Source organism: Gymnogyps californianus, chromosome 6 (assembly GCF_018139145.2).
Source record: "Gymnogyps californianus isolate 813 chromosome 6, ASM1813914v2, whole genome shotgun sequence".
NCBI lineage: Eukaryota > Metazoa > Chordata > Aves > Accipitriformes > Cathartidae > Gymnogyps > Gymnogyps californianus.
In genome coordinates this window covers 18,373,558-18,389,939 of record NC_059476.1, presented here as the reverse complement: position 1 = coordinate 18,389,939, position 16,382 = coordinate 18,373,558, and the positions used below count along the sequence as shown (strand labels likewise).

General features: G+C 37.0%; 1 protein-coding gene across 2 annotated transcripts in view; it reads right to left on the bottom strand.

Annotated features, from left to right (window-relative positions):
* Positions 1-3,063: 3,063 nt before the first annotated feature.
* The window catches only part of MARCHF5 (membrane associated ring-CH-type finger 5), a 33,086-nt gene continuing 19,767 nt past the window's right edge, over positions 3,064-16,382 (bottom strand). The window contains exons 3-6 of one of the 2 annotated variants that reach the window (XM_050899185.1): positions 10,679-10,809; positions 7,205-7,388; positions 6,605-6,771; positions 3,064-5,388 (exon numbers count right to left, since the gene is read on the bottom strand). In XM_050899185.1, the coding sequence (XP_050755142.1) occupies positions 5,272-5,388; positions 6,605-6,771; positions 7,205-7,388; positions 10,679-10,809 (599 nt within the window). In that variant the 3' untranslated portion in view covers positions 3,064-5,271. The remainder of the gene's footprint in view (positions 5,389-6,604; positions 6,772-7,204; positions 7,389-10,678; positions 10,810-16,382) is intronic. The other variant, XM_050899186.1, reaches the window with a different exon arrangement.

Here is a 16,382-nt window from a genome sequence, read left to right as displayed (position 1 = left end):
GGGCCGTGATCTAATAGAGATAGTTCATCCCCGTTTACAAAACAAATTTTTTTCACTCGCAGTAATATTCTCTTTGTCCACATGTCTTGTGGCTGTTGCCTTTCTGGAAAGTGAGCTATGTTACTCAAGCTCTTGAATAAGGCCTTGAAATGAATTAATAAAGCCTACCCTGGACTTCTATAAATTAATAAAGCAGAAAGAATTTGAATGGTTGAAATGCTGGGCAAACTTTGGCGCAAATACTTCTAGTTTTGCAGCTCATTCCAATAGAACAACCTGCTAAACAGCAATGAAGAAAGAAGTCTTGGTCCTAGTGCCTACAAGAATTGAACCAACTCATTAAGCAACAGTGGCTTCTGATTTCCCCAGATTATGCTGGAATTTACTGAAACAGATTAAAGTGAGAATCTTTCCCCAAATCACAGAAAGTGTGAGAAGACTAGTGGGAGAAGATGGGCCTTTTCAGTCAACAGGGTTAGAAGATAGTAGGTAGTTCAGGTACTGAGAGGCTGTGAGGATAAGGAGGAGGATGTACTGCCAGATTCAGTGCTATATTCCGAGTACGTAAGAAGAGTACTTATTTACCTCATTAAGTTAAATATCAAAGAGTATGTGTGGTTTCTTGAAGCATTTGAAGTTTTTCCCCCAGAAAATCCAGGTAGAAACAGTAAGAATAAACTGTCAGTAAGTCATGGTAAATGAAGAGTCGAAGGTCTCAGTTTAGGGAAATGGAGCTAAAAGTAAGCAAGATGGCAACAGCTGAATTCCTCAAATGTTAAAGTGAAAAGAAATTAAGCCATTTAAATTAGTGAAGAAGAAAGTAGGTAACTGACACTGCACAGCCTTAATGTTTTAAAGGCATCTTAAATACTGCCTGCATCAAATTCTATTTAGTTGACAAAACTGTAAATAGAGTTGATCCTGACAGTGTGTAGTAGTGGGATGGATTGAACTGTTGCCTCAGTCCTAGCAAGAACCATTTTCCAATATATTGCTATTTACATGTATGTACTTATCTATAGCCAAGAAAACTTTTAGTACAATTTTTTTATTTATACACACACACAAATATACTGGAATTAATAAAAACTTCTGAAAATTCAGGACAAAGGCTGGTTTCCATAAACAGTTCCTCCCCCAGGCTAACGCACTAGTTAACTGTCAGCCTCCTTGAAGTTTCTTTCAATTTAACAAGTGCCATCCCAATCAAGTAGCCACGTGCCCCCATCTTTTGAGAAAAAACAGGAAAATTAAGGTGATGAATAACACTTATATGCCAAAACAGAATCACTTCCATTTTAATCACCCTTCAAAACCAGAACTTATTCTCAAACTGCACAAGAACTAATGAGTACTCAGCTACTTTTTGGGTTTGGATAGGAAGTTCTATTTTGCACTTTGTAGAACGGAGTAGTGACTTTGCAAGGGTGCAGAGGCAGGGGCCTGTTAGTGAGAGGACAACTGCTAAGACTGTTTTTCAGAATTTCCTAGCTTTTACCTATGATCCTATCTCATGCTTTCCTCTATCAACCCCTACCCCAGCATGCTTTAAAAAAACCCAACCAACAAAAAACCAAACACGAAAACAAAACCAACAACCAAAAAACACACCAACACAAGTTTCAGCAGCAGTTGCCTACTAGAAAAGAATTCCAAACCCAGACTTGTTAGTGAAACTGGCATTTGTACTTTAAAATGGGAAGCAGGAATTGTTAGCACAGCATTTCCTATGGGAACAGATAACATGACTGTACTCAGTGATGCATTAAACAAATTATCCTAGTTCTTCAAAAAAGAAAATCCCGAATAGAAAATGACATGGACGTAGAACATGAAATATAGGGTTCCAAAAGCAAGATTACTGGTGCAACAGTAAATGGATCCATGACCTTTGTAGTTTTACTTCTCCCAGTTCTCTCCATCGGTAAAAACCACTATGTAAACAGAGACATAGTTGTCTGTGGTTAAAAACTTTTCTAAAAAGCAGCTTGTAAAAAGCTACTCCAAACAACCCTCAAACACCTACTCCATAAGTTGTCCAAGTTCCACAGTATGCATTTAAAAAAGGGGAATCCTCACAGCTGTCACAATAAACATTATGCAGCTGAAATTCTAGTAAAAATTGTGTCCTCAATTAAAATAGATAATTCTGACTGAAGTCACAATACCTAAGCATATCTTTTCTTACAAGCACAGAACTACTCTAAATGCTGAAGAGGCCTTAAATAGCTACATAGTTCGATCCTTCTCTGATAACCAAGGGAGACAGCTAATCTTTAAGAAACAACTCCAGATGAGGAGGGAATTAATATACTTCAAACCAGGCAACTCATGCAAATTGTTACAAAGAAAAGCTTTTGCAGGGGAAATAGGATGAAGGAAAGAACCACCATTCAAACAAAAAATAGTGAAAGAGTATAATAGGGCTCCATCTAAATCTAAGAGTTTAGGATAGGAGGGGAGAAGCATCTCCTATGTATTTACATAATCATAGCTCAGGTAATTTATGCCTTTATGTTGATGTAATGGAAGGCTAGGAGAAACCAAGTTACAGACACGAAAGTACACTGAGAAATGCTAGATAACATTTCATATTCCTTGTTCTGAAAGTAATGGGACATAAATTAGCCATTAGTGAAAAAAATACGTCCTATAGTCAGCATTATCTTTTTCAATGAAGAGGGATCAGTGTATTCCCCAAATAAGTGCTACACATCAGCCAACCCAGATATGTAGTAACTCCCAACCCTGGTTCTGTATTACCTGAAGTTGTTCATGTTGCAACAATTCCTTTGCTTCAAATGTTTGAGAAATGCATTCCCCTACATCATTTATTGATCACGGGGCGGGGGGGGGGGAGGGGGGGGGGGAGATTGGGGGGGGGGGTGGAGAAATGTAAGTTTAAAGTCTTACAGTAATTCTTCCTTCATCCCCAAGATATTTCTTTAGGCTATCAACTTAAAATTGATTATATAAATCCTTAGATATGCATTAAAACAAAACACATTTTTCACTCAGAAGTTTTGCTACATGCTTTTGTTTTAACTGACAAAATACACTAGGGAGCGTAAAAAATATTTATTCAACCTAATTCAACTTAACTATAATTTGCAATACTTAAAAACAAGATTTACAACAGAGTAATGACCTTCTGCCACTCAAGTGAAATCATTTTATAATCCATACAGTATTTTTATAATCGCATTTTTACAATAGCTTTAACTTCCAGAGGAGACAGTGAGCTTTCCCATGGAACAAGTTTCAAACCCACTAATTTGCATCATTCAATTCTTCATGACACTTTAAAAAACAGTAATAAATTGGTTGGAAATATATACAGTGAAGACCACTGAAAAGCTGTTTTCTCAAAATGAGGAATTCTGTAAGAAATACATATTATATTGTTTCAAGACTATCTTACAGAAAGCAGCAACTTTCAGAGGTTGCTACTCTACTTAGAGTTTTATATAAAAGTGAGCCCACTAAGACAAATATAATCAGCAGACTTACAAGATTATAGTAATTCTTCAGTTACAGCAAGAACCTCAAAAGTATTTGATATTGATTGAATGTAAAATTTTCAATACCTGTATAGTTTTTGAATACTAGTTGGCCATTATATACATTTTTGTACAGTTCTAAAATATTACATCTCAGTAATTAAGATAAACATACTATAGAAAAGGTACCATATTTTGAATTTCTCTAACATACATTATTGCAATCAAATATGAAGTCCATTCTGCATTTACTTCATTTCTGGTGAAAAGAAATATTTACTTACAAATACTTCCACCAAAAGATTTTTTTAAACCTTTCTCCATGCATTTGACATACTAATATGAACAAGGGAAAAAAACCAACTTTGAGAAAACAAATAAATTGTTGTTAAGAAAAAACTTCAAGTACTAAATCTAGGCTAGGTCTGGTATGAATATTAAATGGCTGTATTATGTTTGTCAAAATTTAACTTCACAAAACAGTTAATTTCTGTTGAAATTAAGTTTATAAATACATCAAATAACTGAAGTGCTAGTGTCTCCCTCAGCTGGCTACTTTGAACATATTGTAACAGTAAAGCTTACTGTATAAATAAACTTAGTTTATTACACATTTAAGATTTATCCTTTAGTCCTTTACAGAATGGAGCCAAGTTGTCTTAAGAGTGTCTAGCCTGCTGGTATGTACCATGCTCAGATTAGACACCCAAAGTGTAGTGTTGCCCCCTTCCAACTACTCCTTCCGCTAGAATCCTTCCACTAGAGCTGGTACGGGCAGAAGAGAGCCTAGTCCTGGTACAGAGCTGAGTTATGCACCCAGGTCTGGAAGTTTAGAAGGATGCCCTCATCTGTCAGTTTAAATGTAGCTTTAGTGTCCAATGTTGTTTCCTCACACTTCTATTGCTCTTTGTACTTGTATGGATATTTACATAAAAGGAACATGAAAACTAAACAAGTGCTCTAATACTTAACTACAAAATAAGCAACTGAAATTTACTTCCCCCCATGTAATTATTTTACTGTGGAGGAAAAAAATGCTATTCAGCACCAGTTACAAAACAGTAAAAGAGCCATGAGAAAGTAACACTAGGCACTGCAGAAGATACAACAGGACAGTAAAAATTACCAGTAATAAAATAGTCACCTGGAAGCCATGCTAATTTCAACACCTAGTACTTAGGTGGTTAAAGCTGACACACAAGTCCTGTAGAGAGTGATCTATCTTCTGCTTTCTCTGACCAGTCATTTGAGTATTTTACACTGTTTGATACCAGCAAAAACGAAGGAAATCTTTATTGACTGATGTCCCACAATTACTTCTCCTTGGTAATGACTCACATTTCCTTTCTAAAAAAAATTCCCCTCATTGTGTGAAATGCTGATCTGGATGGTAGCGTGGGTATGAAAACACGTATAGAAAAGGCATTTGGATATAGCCTACATTAACTACACAATATTAAATGTTCTTGTTCTGTAGTTGATGCCTTTTTTTTTTTTTCTCCATTCAGCATATTGGCTCAAAGAAAATAATTCAGAAGCCTGTCGCCCAACAGAAATACCCAAAAATAATGAAAGCCAAGTCACATTCTTAGGTTCAGTGGTTGCTGAAAGGATTTACCCTGCCACAAGACAGTGCTTTATTATATTTAAAGAAGAAAAAAAACAGGAGCAGCAACTTATCACAATTCTCCACTACTGTGCAATAACGATGGAACCAATACAACATGGAAACCTGTTAGGTGAGACTGTACGGCATCTGGAGATCACAGCCTTATGCTCCTTCCTGCTCAGGATAATTTAAAATTTTGCGGTGAGCTTGGCGCAAATATTGCTGCTGTTTGAAGTAAACCTTAAAAGCTCCTTTTATAGCAACAAAAGCAATTCCACCCTGAAATAAAAACGGTATTTTGAAAATCTGCACAGTTCAGTGTCATACGATTGCAAATATTATTTTTAAAAATTTCTGGTCAAAGAAGATTTGTTTTCCAATCATATAGCATTTTCTTTTGAAGTTTAGCTAATTAGGACAATTCCAAATGAGTATCTCAAACCCTTCTGTCACAATGCACTATTACAGATGTTAATGTTACTTAAAGGGATTACATACTGGATCTATAAAACCTTTTGAAAGCTTTTATTTGCTTGGAAGTCTGACAAGTATTCTAAGAAAAAAAAATCAAATACATCCTATTTAAAGAACAAAGTAAAATGCAGATATGTATCTGCTTTCCTCCCTTCTCGAATATATACTATACATGGCACAAGGAATAATACTAATTACCATTCTATAATCAGTCTGTGAAAAAGGCCACTTGCCAAAAGCAAGTGTGGAGTGCAATAAAATCTTTTTTTGTAAAACAAAGATTTTTTTCAGACAGTTTTACAATATGTTTGTCTCAAGTCTTCAAAATAAAAAGAGACACTAAGAAGCCTTTAGTCTGCATGAACGGTTGTAATATCACTGTTTCTTCCATATGGAAGAGAGGGATGCATAAACATGTTGGAATTGAAAACAGGGGCTGAAGTGACAGTCAGATGACCAGAGAGACCCTCTTACCAAACTCAGCGTGCTTCCCCTTGAAAGGCTGCAAGCCAGAGAGGTTATTCACAAAGGAAGAGATTGTCTCCTCTCTTTGTCCTCCCCCCTCCATTCAACTTCTATGGAGAGTTTATTTTTCTCTCATTAAAATAAGTAACAAAGGGATTCTCTCAAAGAATTCGTAAACAGAGGCTAATATGAAAAGGTTGATAATATAAACCCCAGTCTTCCCTTGCAGAGATCGTTCTTAGAAGATGCTGGTTCCTCATCTTCATTATCACCCTTAATTACTGCTAAGGTCTGCCTAGTACAGTACCAGATACAAGTTTCAGCCTTGTCTTGAATTGAGATTAGTTTCAGTCATAAGGACAAAGTCTCACACACGTGATGCTTGTCCACTGCCAAAATAGGCAACCTTACAAAAACCCCTTCCCTTAATCAAATGCCACTCTTAAGTTCTAGATCAATTTATGTTCCTTTTTGCTTTTCCTCCCTCCCCCCACAACAAAACACTTCATATTCCCATATTATAATCGTTTATGAAACAAACAATACTGAATCTTACCAAGATTGTCCTTTGTAAATTTGAGTTAACACTGCTGAACATCAGCTTGCCAACTATCGTGGCAATTGTAGGGAAAACTAGAGCTCCACACAGAATACGTGTAGCAGAGACATGATCTGCCAAAGGGTTGGCCTCTGCTGGAATACGAGGAACAGGACATCCAATGCCTAAAGGGATGAGAGTGGGGGAAGAAAAGATTACACAGCCACTACCTCAAACAGAACATGGAAAGCACATTAGTGCCCACTCCCCACTCCATTACAAATCTGTAGCCCAATTACTTTTTGAGAACTATCCCTCTTCTCAGTGAATATTCTGTTTCCATTAAATGACTGTATTCATTTTTACTTTCAAATAAGACCCATGATTTTCCGTAGCTTGTTTTGTTACTGAGGCCTTAACTGAAACCATGCTCCTGCTCCTCTTGCCCCACCTTTCTCGCTAGGTACTATACAAACACACTCTAAATAGACTGAACATAAAATAGAGGGAAGGTGTTAATCACCTTTACTTCAGAATGGCGAAAACTACTTGCCTATCCCCATCTCCTAAAGGCACAAATTCAAGCCTGATATTTCCTTTTAAATTTAATCACATTACCTGGAAATATGCTGTTCAAAATTTGTAGCTTATTAGAGTATTTGCGCCACAGTCTGAGCACATAGTCCTCCCAACGAATCATCTTGCCCAATATTAGCATGACTGGGATAGTGGGAAGTCCAATCAAAAGAAATAAAGGATCAGCTCTCTCCATGACGTCAAGACCTTCTTTGTGACCCACAACCTGGTAAATATGTATATAGTTGACAAACATAACAAAGGCCACAACTGGACAAAGAATATAACTTTTTAAAAGTCTAGTTTGTTTGGGGCTGCCCACGCATTTTAAGTTAAAGAGGAAAAAAGAATACTGTTTTACCTAATGTACTCAGTTTTCCCTTTGCATCCTTGGTTGCTTATCAAGTGTAATGCAGGCGAGCTACCAGCCCTAGTTTGCAAGTCATTAATCTTGCAGAGAGCTGTAACACAATTCCTTACCATCTCCAGAAAAATTTCATGTGCTTCTGTGTAAGTAAAAGCCTAAATGTCTGAAACATCAAAATAGCATGCTTTCCAAAATGCACAGAAGAATTTACAATTTTAGAATGATTAATTCTACACTCAGAAATTGATTAGATACTACTCTTTAAAGGATAAATTGATAGCAAGTATCTCAGGATGTTTTAATCAAAAATTTCTGTTATGCAGGAATACCTTATGCAACAGAGATCACAGTATTAAAAAGTATTGCTTCTCTAGACAATGCAGGAAGAGGTACATTATTTTCAACTGTAGTGGAAATAGCAGTATATCTTTACTGTACCTTATTTTTAAACATGGTTAATGCTACGATTTTAAGGACAGTCATTACTGATGTGTCTAAACCTTTCTACTGGAACATAAAAAAATGAGACTTTGCAGTTTATAAAATGTACGTATTAAAACTGTAACAGAACAGTGCCTTATGTTTTCCTAAAAACTACATACTTTTTATTTTAAATAAGTAACTCTAATAGGGCTGAGGACAAAAAAAAGAAATTAAAGTGGCAGATATCCTCTAGAATTGTCTCAATTTAAGAATTACTAAATGCTAGCAAAGTCCTTGAAGTGCTTCTAGAAAGAACAGGCTCTTTTATGACTTTTTCCATAAGAATCCAGGAAGACTAAAAACACTAAAATAATAATTATTGTATTTGTCAGGCACTGGATTTCCTGATGTGTTTTCATTGACTTCTTGGTTTTCCCCACAAATGCAAAAAGGTATCAAGTCTTCACTCGCACAAAACTTAGAATTAGGTGGTAAGAACATGCAACAATAGCAAAATTAAAAAAAAAACAACAACAAAACCCAGTACTTCTGGAATAGGTAGGACACAGGGAAGAAACTGGGTAACGTACCACAGTACCTTCAAACTGTACTTTTTAGCCTTGCTTTGAAAACCATTCCACTTTATTCTTCTAGAACAGGAAGTTATGTTATATACCACAGCCTCTAAAAGTAGGCATAACTAATATTGTTGCCGCCAAAAGAGTATTCCTGAAAAAAGTATTCAGCATTTGTCTTCCAGCTTCTTCACTATCTTCCACTCAAATTGTGATGTCCGACACTATCCTTTTTCTCCTTATAGTCCTTGTCCATGAAAAAAAGCCTCACTATCTTCTCTCTTCTGCTTTAGATTACTGTTTCTCTCTGCTTTAGATTACTATTTCTCTCTGTTTTCAGTAACCCCACATGATTTGTTACTGACTTAGCTACCACTGGCGTCACAATGACAATTCTGTATTTATTTTTCTCCATCTGAAGCTTAACCTTTAAAAATAGCTTTTGTGCTTCTCTCTGGCCCTTCAACTGAAGGAAGGGAGTCTGAAATGCATCAGGAAACAAGTTGTATTAAACCTAGCAAATTTGGGGTGGCAAAAGGGGTGGAACAGTTTCCCTCCATTCCCAGTTTAATCTCCTCCATTATGAGCAAAAATAAGTTATTCTCTTACCCAGCGTGCCATCCATATGATCAAAAAACATTAAATCAGAGGAAAATAGCTAATTCTTCATACCTGGGATTTGATCAGCTGTCTAAACTACTGTTTAGACAGATCCTCATTTCAAAAGCAAAACAACTACAGAAAGGAGCATTTATCATTCCATTTGGTTATGTAGTTCTAGAGAAGCTGAAAAGGTCATATAATTTCCTACAGAAAAAGGCTCAGTGTAGCAGTGAGCAAGGAGATAAGGACTGGTACATTTCACGATGTCTGGCTGTAGTATTACAGATGGTTGCAATGTTCCCGTAAGGGCCACAACAAGAACAAAGTATCTGATGAGGAAATTCCTAAGTGTACCATTCTGTAATACAGAGACTCATCCACTGCAATGGAGGAGGTACTGAAAGTCATTATACATCACTTATGCAGCCACTTGACCCTGGCCACACGGGTACAAGGGAGACAGCATCAACTCATTTGGGCTCCACTTCAAGCGGTTGTCATACATTTCTGCTATGACATCACGTACAAACAGAACCAAAACAGCACGCAATCTTGAGATGGAGTGACTTGTAGAACTGCAGGGCAGTACCACACAACTCAAGAAAAAGTAGTACCATATAACTTACATGGATAAGGACTAGGTTGTATATTTAAAATTAGAACTGTGTAGAGGAATCCTTACTAGCATACAGATTTGTTAATTCTATCTACAACTGAATTAGCATTAGAAATACTTCTATGCTTTCAGGCAAAACACAGGTTATGGGCTTGATATAGGAATCAACAACTAAAATGGTAACAAAGGTCCTTCTAGTTGTACAATCTGTGAAAACTCATCTTGTAGTTGAACTAGGACAGCTGTGAACAAGTCTTTCCATAGTTAATAGTCTACCACATGTCAACATTATTTTTATGTTTAAATAGCAAGTTCACAAGAACAGAAGTAGGAAAAATAAGTATTTTTTTTTTCCCTTTCAACTAACCATACAGTCTGAAATAATTAAAAGAACCTACTATTAATTTGCAGTGTTTTGCATTTGTTGTTTATGAATGAATTGCACCATTCAGAGCATGCATTTTCCTTTATACAATAAAAGAGTGGTAGGACTGAAAAATTCGTGTCTCAACCCTTTGAATGTCACCAGCAAAATTTTTCTACAGGTAAAAGAGGAGATTAGTCTCAAGTCTTTTCTGAAGAGTTAGACTACCCATTAGTAGTAGTTAGGTGGTAATGGCACCTTTTCTGTAAGAACAGAAGTGGGTTCACCAGCCTGCCGTACAAAGGGCAGCCACCTAGAGTAGTAGTGAATTTTGTTAGTTGCAGACTGAACCACGTTTGAACACGCACACTTGGCTTTATACAGTATGATCAGTTAAAAGTGAAAAGCTTTCTATCCACCCATCTTGAATTCACTTGTTAACTACACTGAAAGTGCTGAAAGCAGCTAAAGCATGTTTCAAGCCAAGGAAAGAGGAGTCTTAATTAATTGACTTTTTCTTTAGAAGACTTGCTTTCAAAGCTGGTAAGAAGAGGGAGTACATGTGTACCTGCATCACCGTCACAGCTCCGTATGTAACAGCTGTCCAGTATATAGAGCCCACCATTATTCCAGCTGCAGCAAATGGACATGCCTTTGAGATCAGTCGATCTGCAAGATCCAAAACGTAAACAACTGGACCTATGATAAAGGAAAAGTAAGGTTTCAAGAGATATATATTTATATATATTTAAGCATACTGAAGAAAACTCTCAGCATCTATCACTGATAAGAAAGAATGAACTTGGCAAAATACAAGTCCGACATCCCACACATGCTGTTTAAGTGAGAACATATAATTTAAAAGCTACTAAGCTAAACTTGTAACTTACTTCTACCTACCATTTTATTCACTGCAACACCTTTCTGCGAGATTAATATACTGGGTTAGAGCACTGACTAATTTACCCACTGAAGTTGACTAGCTTCCCTTGTCTGTGTTGAATCAGAATTGTTCTGTTGTAGAAACCATTGTAGGCTTAGTGGCTTTTTTATTTGTTGGATGTTTTCAAAAGGAAGAAATATGAATGAGTTGTAATGTACTTCATGTGCTTATCTGACAGCTTCACCTGAGAATTCTGTCACTAAACTATCCTGCTCTACAGTAAAAAGTAGCACAGTCAATATGAAAGATTCCTTCTGCTGGAAGAGGCTGCATTCAGTATTTTTAGAGGACCACCTCTCAAATGTTGGAGGAAAAAACCCTCCTATTCAGGTTATTTAGTGCCTTTGACAACAATGCATGAACAGAGTTTCATCGTTCTGTCTATGGACAACTGCACTTTCAAGACTTACGCAGAGCAAGACATTACCCTGACCAACTTTGGTAAGGTAAAGAAGGGCATGCTTGCATCTTCTCTTTGAGAGGCTGCAAGAGTGCCAGCACAGCAGAAGCCAGAAGCTGAAGTCTGAAATGTATGTATGGAAGTGAAAAATGTCATCACCATGATCAGATTCCACATTACTTTTGTATTTGTCAACAAATTCTACATACAGACTGTCCTCCTCCAGCTCATATGCATGAATAGTTCTTGTTAGCTCCCTCCTACTTTTTCCTACCAAAATCAGTGAAAATATTGAAGTTATTCTCAAAACCAGCCTACAGGCTTTCTTCAGGTAACTAATCCTCCATGTCTCTCATCACGGTTTACCCACTCCAGCCTATAATTCTTTTACTACTTCCTAATCTTTTTTTTTTTTTTTGGGGGGGGGGGGGGAGGGGAAAGGAGTGATCTCTTGAGCAATGGTGTTAAATGCCTTACTGAAGTCCTGATATACTAGATATACAGGACTTCCACTAGATGAATTGCCAAGCTAGTTAGCATGCTCTGTTTTGTACACCGGTCCCGAGCTGTATGCCATTTTCCTCCTGACCTCCAGTTAATCGAAACTTGTTCTGACCTTGCACAGAATTGACAAGATTAGGTGGCAAGGATTTTTTTCTTTTTTTACCCTTCTAAAGGTAAAGGTATTGTATTTGGCATTCTCCAAATATACAAAAATCACTTGCAGTTCAATTCTTAGCTTGAATACTCCTAGCACATAATTTTATATTCTTAGTTTTTTAGGGTGGTGATAACTTAGCAACCTGTTCCCAAAAAGACTGTCTCTGAACTATCACGTTTACACCAAAGGAATTAAAAGCTGTGCATTTAAACATACAATCAAGATTTGAAATTCACATCAAAAAAGTTTGCAGAAAATTTATTTCCGTCAGCCACACTGACAAAATTGTGACTCCTGTTTCATGACTTAGTTGGTTCTTCTCTTTCAAGAAAACAGGTCTAGTGTGAATGCTTTCAAAACAACCAGTTCTACTCAGCTCAAGTCAGCCAGTGAAAACAAGCAACAGGAACATCCTCATCCATTGTCATGTTTTATCAGCACTGGTATTCTTGTAAAGCACTCCCAAATACATCTATTTTGTGGCTGGGTTCCCCATCCCCCTCTCCCACCCCACCCCCCTTTTTTTTTTAAAGAGCAAGGTAGGATTTTACGTACTGTTTGTACAGCAGTAGCATCCAGAGACCTTGTAGAAGGATTGCAACTTTTTTTTTCCTCCATACACAGGTATGCGTGCAAATACCATACTGAAGAGTTGCAGTTTAAACAGATTTAGCTTCTATGCAGTCTTGACAGGAGTCATTGTAAATATTGCCAAGTTATGTATCAGACTAGTGGGCAGTCCTAAGCAACTTGGGCAGAATATTGCTTAATGTACTCTCTACTCTAGCTCTGCTGGAGGCTCAAGTTCTTATCTTACTACTCATGTACTTCAAATTGGTTACCTTTGCATGCATCTTCTAGTACAGCATGCAATCTTTGTTTTAGTAATAAGCTCTAGTTTTAAGGGCAGGAAGCATCTTGCTATGTGGCTTGTAAGACAGTAAACACCTCACCAGCACCCTGCTTCAAATACACTAACCAAAGTAAATTAGTCCATAAATAGTTGACAAAGTGTAACTATAGAATTAATTTATTCTCAAGTTGAGCATCCTATTATTGATTAGGTACAAAAATTAAAGGGTTTCTGAAGAAAGAACACTCTAGTCAAAATACAAAGAACTGGAACAAGCAGTTCAACTGTATTAAGTTACGTTTAAGTTTCCAGGACAGACTTAAGAAAGTGCCGGGATGTCTATCAATGTGCTGAAAGTAGCAACAAGGTCATAACTGCAAGTACTAAATGCACAGTAATTTACACATCTTGACTGTTACCCACAGTCACTGAAGAAGTTGTGTAGTTGTACCATTTTGAAAACTTACATTTGTTTGAAGAAGGTGAAGACAAGAGACTCAAAAAACCCATCATATTTGGTGAGTCCTAAAGGGCAACACAAAGCACTGAAGCTTGCCTTATACATCCTGGCAAGGTGATATGGCAACAGCAGAAGTCTAACACTAAAAGTACTAACAAATTGCACCTACTGATACTAAACATTAAAAGCAGCAAGGTACAGAATTAGGTATTGAATCTTGAGAAAAGACTAGAAAAAGTTGGTGGGCTTTTTTTCATAATTAGTCCTTTAGGAAGGAAGCAGTGAGAAAGGAGGACAAATGTAACTTTCTTTTAAGATGGTATTAAGGAAGAAGCAGGAAATTAAATATCACTGACATACAAATTAAAGAAGGAAACACAAACTACAAAAATATTTTTCATTTTGTAAAAACTATCATGCTTTAACAGAGCTTTCTCTGCCAAACTCTGTTTTCTATTTATTAAACTGAAATAATTAAAAGATACTTCGGTTACTTTCAAAGTGGCAATAATATTTTCCTCTTTAATAAAAAAAGTTCTCAGAAAAGAGGAAAACAGCTAGTAAGAACATAGTTCCTACCGATCTCTAAAACTGATATGCACTATCGAATTTGAAATGGAATTATAATTTTAAGAAGATACGTCACTGGGGGTTATTTAGAATTAGTAAATACATAAAGACACCCACTGTTACTTATAAAGATAGTCATTGATGTCTCCTCAAGTTGATATTACTTCAAAACTATAATCATAAATAAAAGAAGTTGTTAGGGAGTGCCCTTTCACAGAAATTTGTTTTTAGAAAAAAGTTTCCAGCAGTACATTAGAGAAGTCTTAATGTAAGTAAGTTTCTGAGCTGTGATACCTCAGGGAAACTTTAGTTGTTACTTCTTCCCTGCTCAAGCAATTTTAGTTTCTTGAACGGTACAACTAGTAATGTCCTCAAAAGATACCTGCTGCAGCAGACACGGGGCTATGTGCAAGACTGCTTGAAAACATCTTACTGTCCTAACTCTGCCTGGTGTGACCTTGACTGACTTATAGTTGGAGTTGTGACATAACAGTTTTGGGTTACTAGAGCGAGCTACAAAAGGGCAAGACTGTCTCACTTGTTTAAGGCACTTCAAGCTCATGATTGATGTTTGAGGGACCCAAATTCATTTCCCTGCTCTACTGTCAATGTCTGGTGTACTCTTACACAAGTCTGAATTTTTATGCCCTTCTCATCTTTAAAAATGGAAAAAGATGGTATTGAGGGAAAACACATCAAAAGATTCTTGCATGCCTGCAGGCAAGACCTGAACAATCTCGTGCAAGAATTTTAAGCCAGCTTCAGAAGCTAGGCATGTTAGCATTTAGGAATCTTAGCTTTCAAATAAAGCATGCCACAAATTGCAAGAACAAATGAAAATGCCTGTTGTTGTTTATGTGCATGTATCCTCTCCAAACTATAGTTGCTTCCCCTTTTTCCCATTGCCAAAATAAAATGCAAATGCTGCTCACATTACAATTTCATCATTCAAGATACAAGTAAGAATTTTAAACAGCTTCAAATTTTGTGGTACTTTGTAAGTGTCCAGATATCAAACCATATTAATAAATGTCATACAAAATTCCCTTCACACCTTAATTGTCAGCCCTTATACTAACAGAAAAGAGGTCCTCTCCCGAAGAACTGACAGTGCAAGTTATTTTCAGCTGTTTCATTACAGAAATAAGATACTTAAAAAAAAAAATCTTCTTTAAAATCCTCTAAATGCCTGTACTCACATGCTATATCAGCATTTCTTTAACAAGCAGTTTTACTTTTCAACAAAATTTAAGTTTCCATGGCAACATTTCATTTTCTTGCCCTGCTTGCCCCTGTCCTGGTTTCGGCTGGGATAGAGTTAATTTTCTTCCTAATAGCTGGTATAGTGCTGTGTTTTGGATTTAGTAGGAAAATAATGTTGAAAACACACTGATGTTGTCAGTTGTTGCTAAGTAGTGTTTATACTAAGTCAAAGATTTTTCAGCTTCTCATACCCAGCCAGCAAGAAGGCTGGAGGGGCACAAGAAGCTGGGAGGGGACACAGCCAGGACAGCTGACCCAAACTGGCCAAAGGAATATTCCATACCATATGACATCATGCCCAGTATATAAACTGGGAGGAGTTGGCTGGGAGGGGCAGATCACTGCTTGGGAACTAACTGGGCATCGGTCAGCGAGTGGTGAGCAACTGCATTGTGCATCACTTGTTTTGTATAGTCTAATTCTTTTAGTATTACTATTGTCATTTTATTAGTAGTATTATCATTATTTTTCCTTCCTTTCTGTCCTATTAAACTGTCTTTATCTCAAGCCATGAGGTGGTGGTGGGGTTTTTTTGCTTCTCTCCCCCATCCCCCTGGGTGGGGGGAGGGAGCGAGCAGCTGTGTGGTGCTTAGTTGCCAGCTGGGGGTAAACCACAACAACCCTGTAGAACATATGGGCAAATGAGGGCTGGAATAACAGCAACCACTGCTAATTTAAATATATGCAACATATTTTGCAGTGCCCTACTCGGCTACTGAAGTAAGTAGACTCTGGAAGACCATCTCCAACTTTTTTCTTTCACCTTGACAAACAGAGCTAAAGCAGTGCCCAGCAACCACAGATATTCTGCCTCTTCAATATAGGGCAATATTGACTCAGGAATACCTCCCAAACAAAGTAAAAATATGTTTTTCAGGTAATGCAACAGGTTGCTCAGTAAGGTTCTTTCCTCTGAATTTCCTTTGATAAGAGTTTCTCTGCAAGCTGAGAAAAAAAGAGGATGTGTTTACGTGCTAAATGTGGCAACTGCTGAAAGAAGTCACCCTCTGCTCAACAAGAAAAAAAAAATAATCGCATTAACCATGAATTAATTATAGGTCAATCACTTACAAGACTTATCAATATACCTAACTGGAACGCATCCAAAATTTTCAGAAGGTA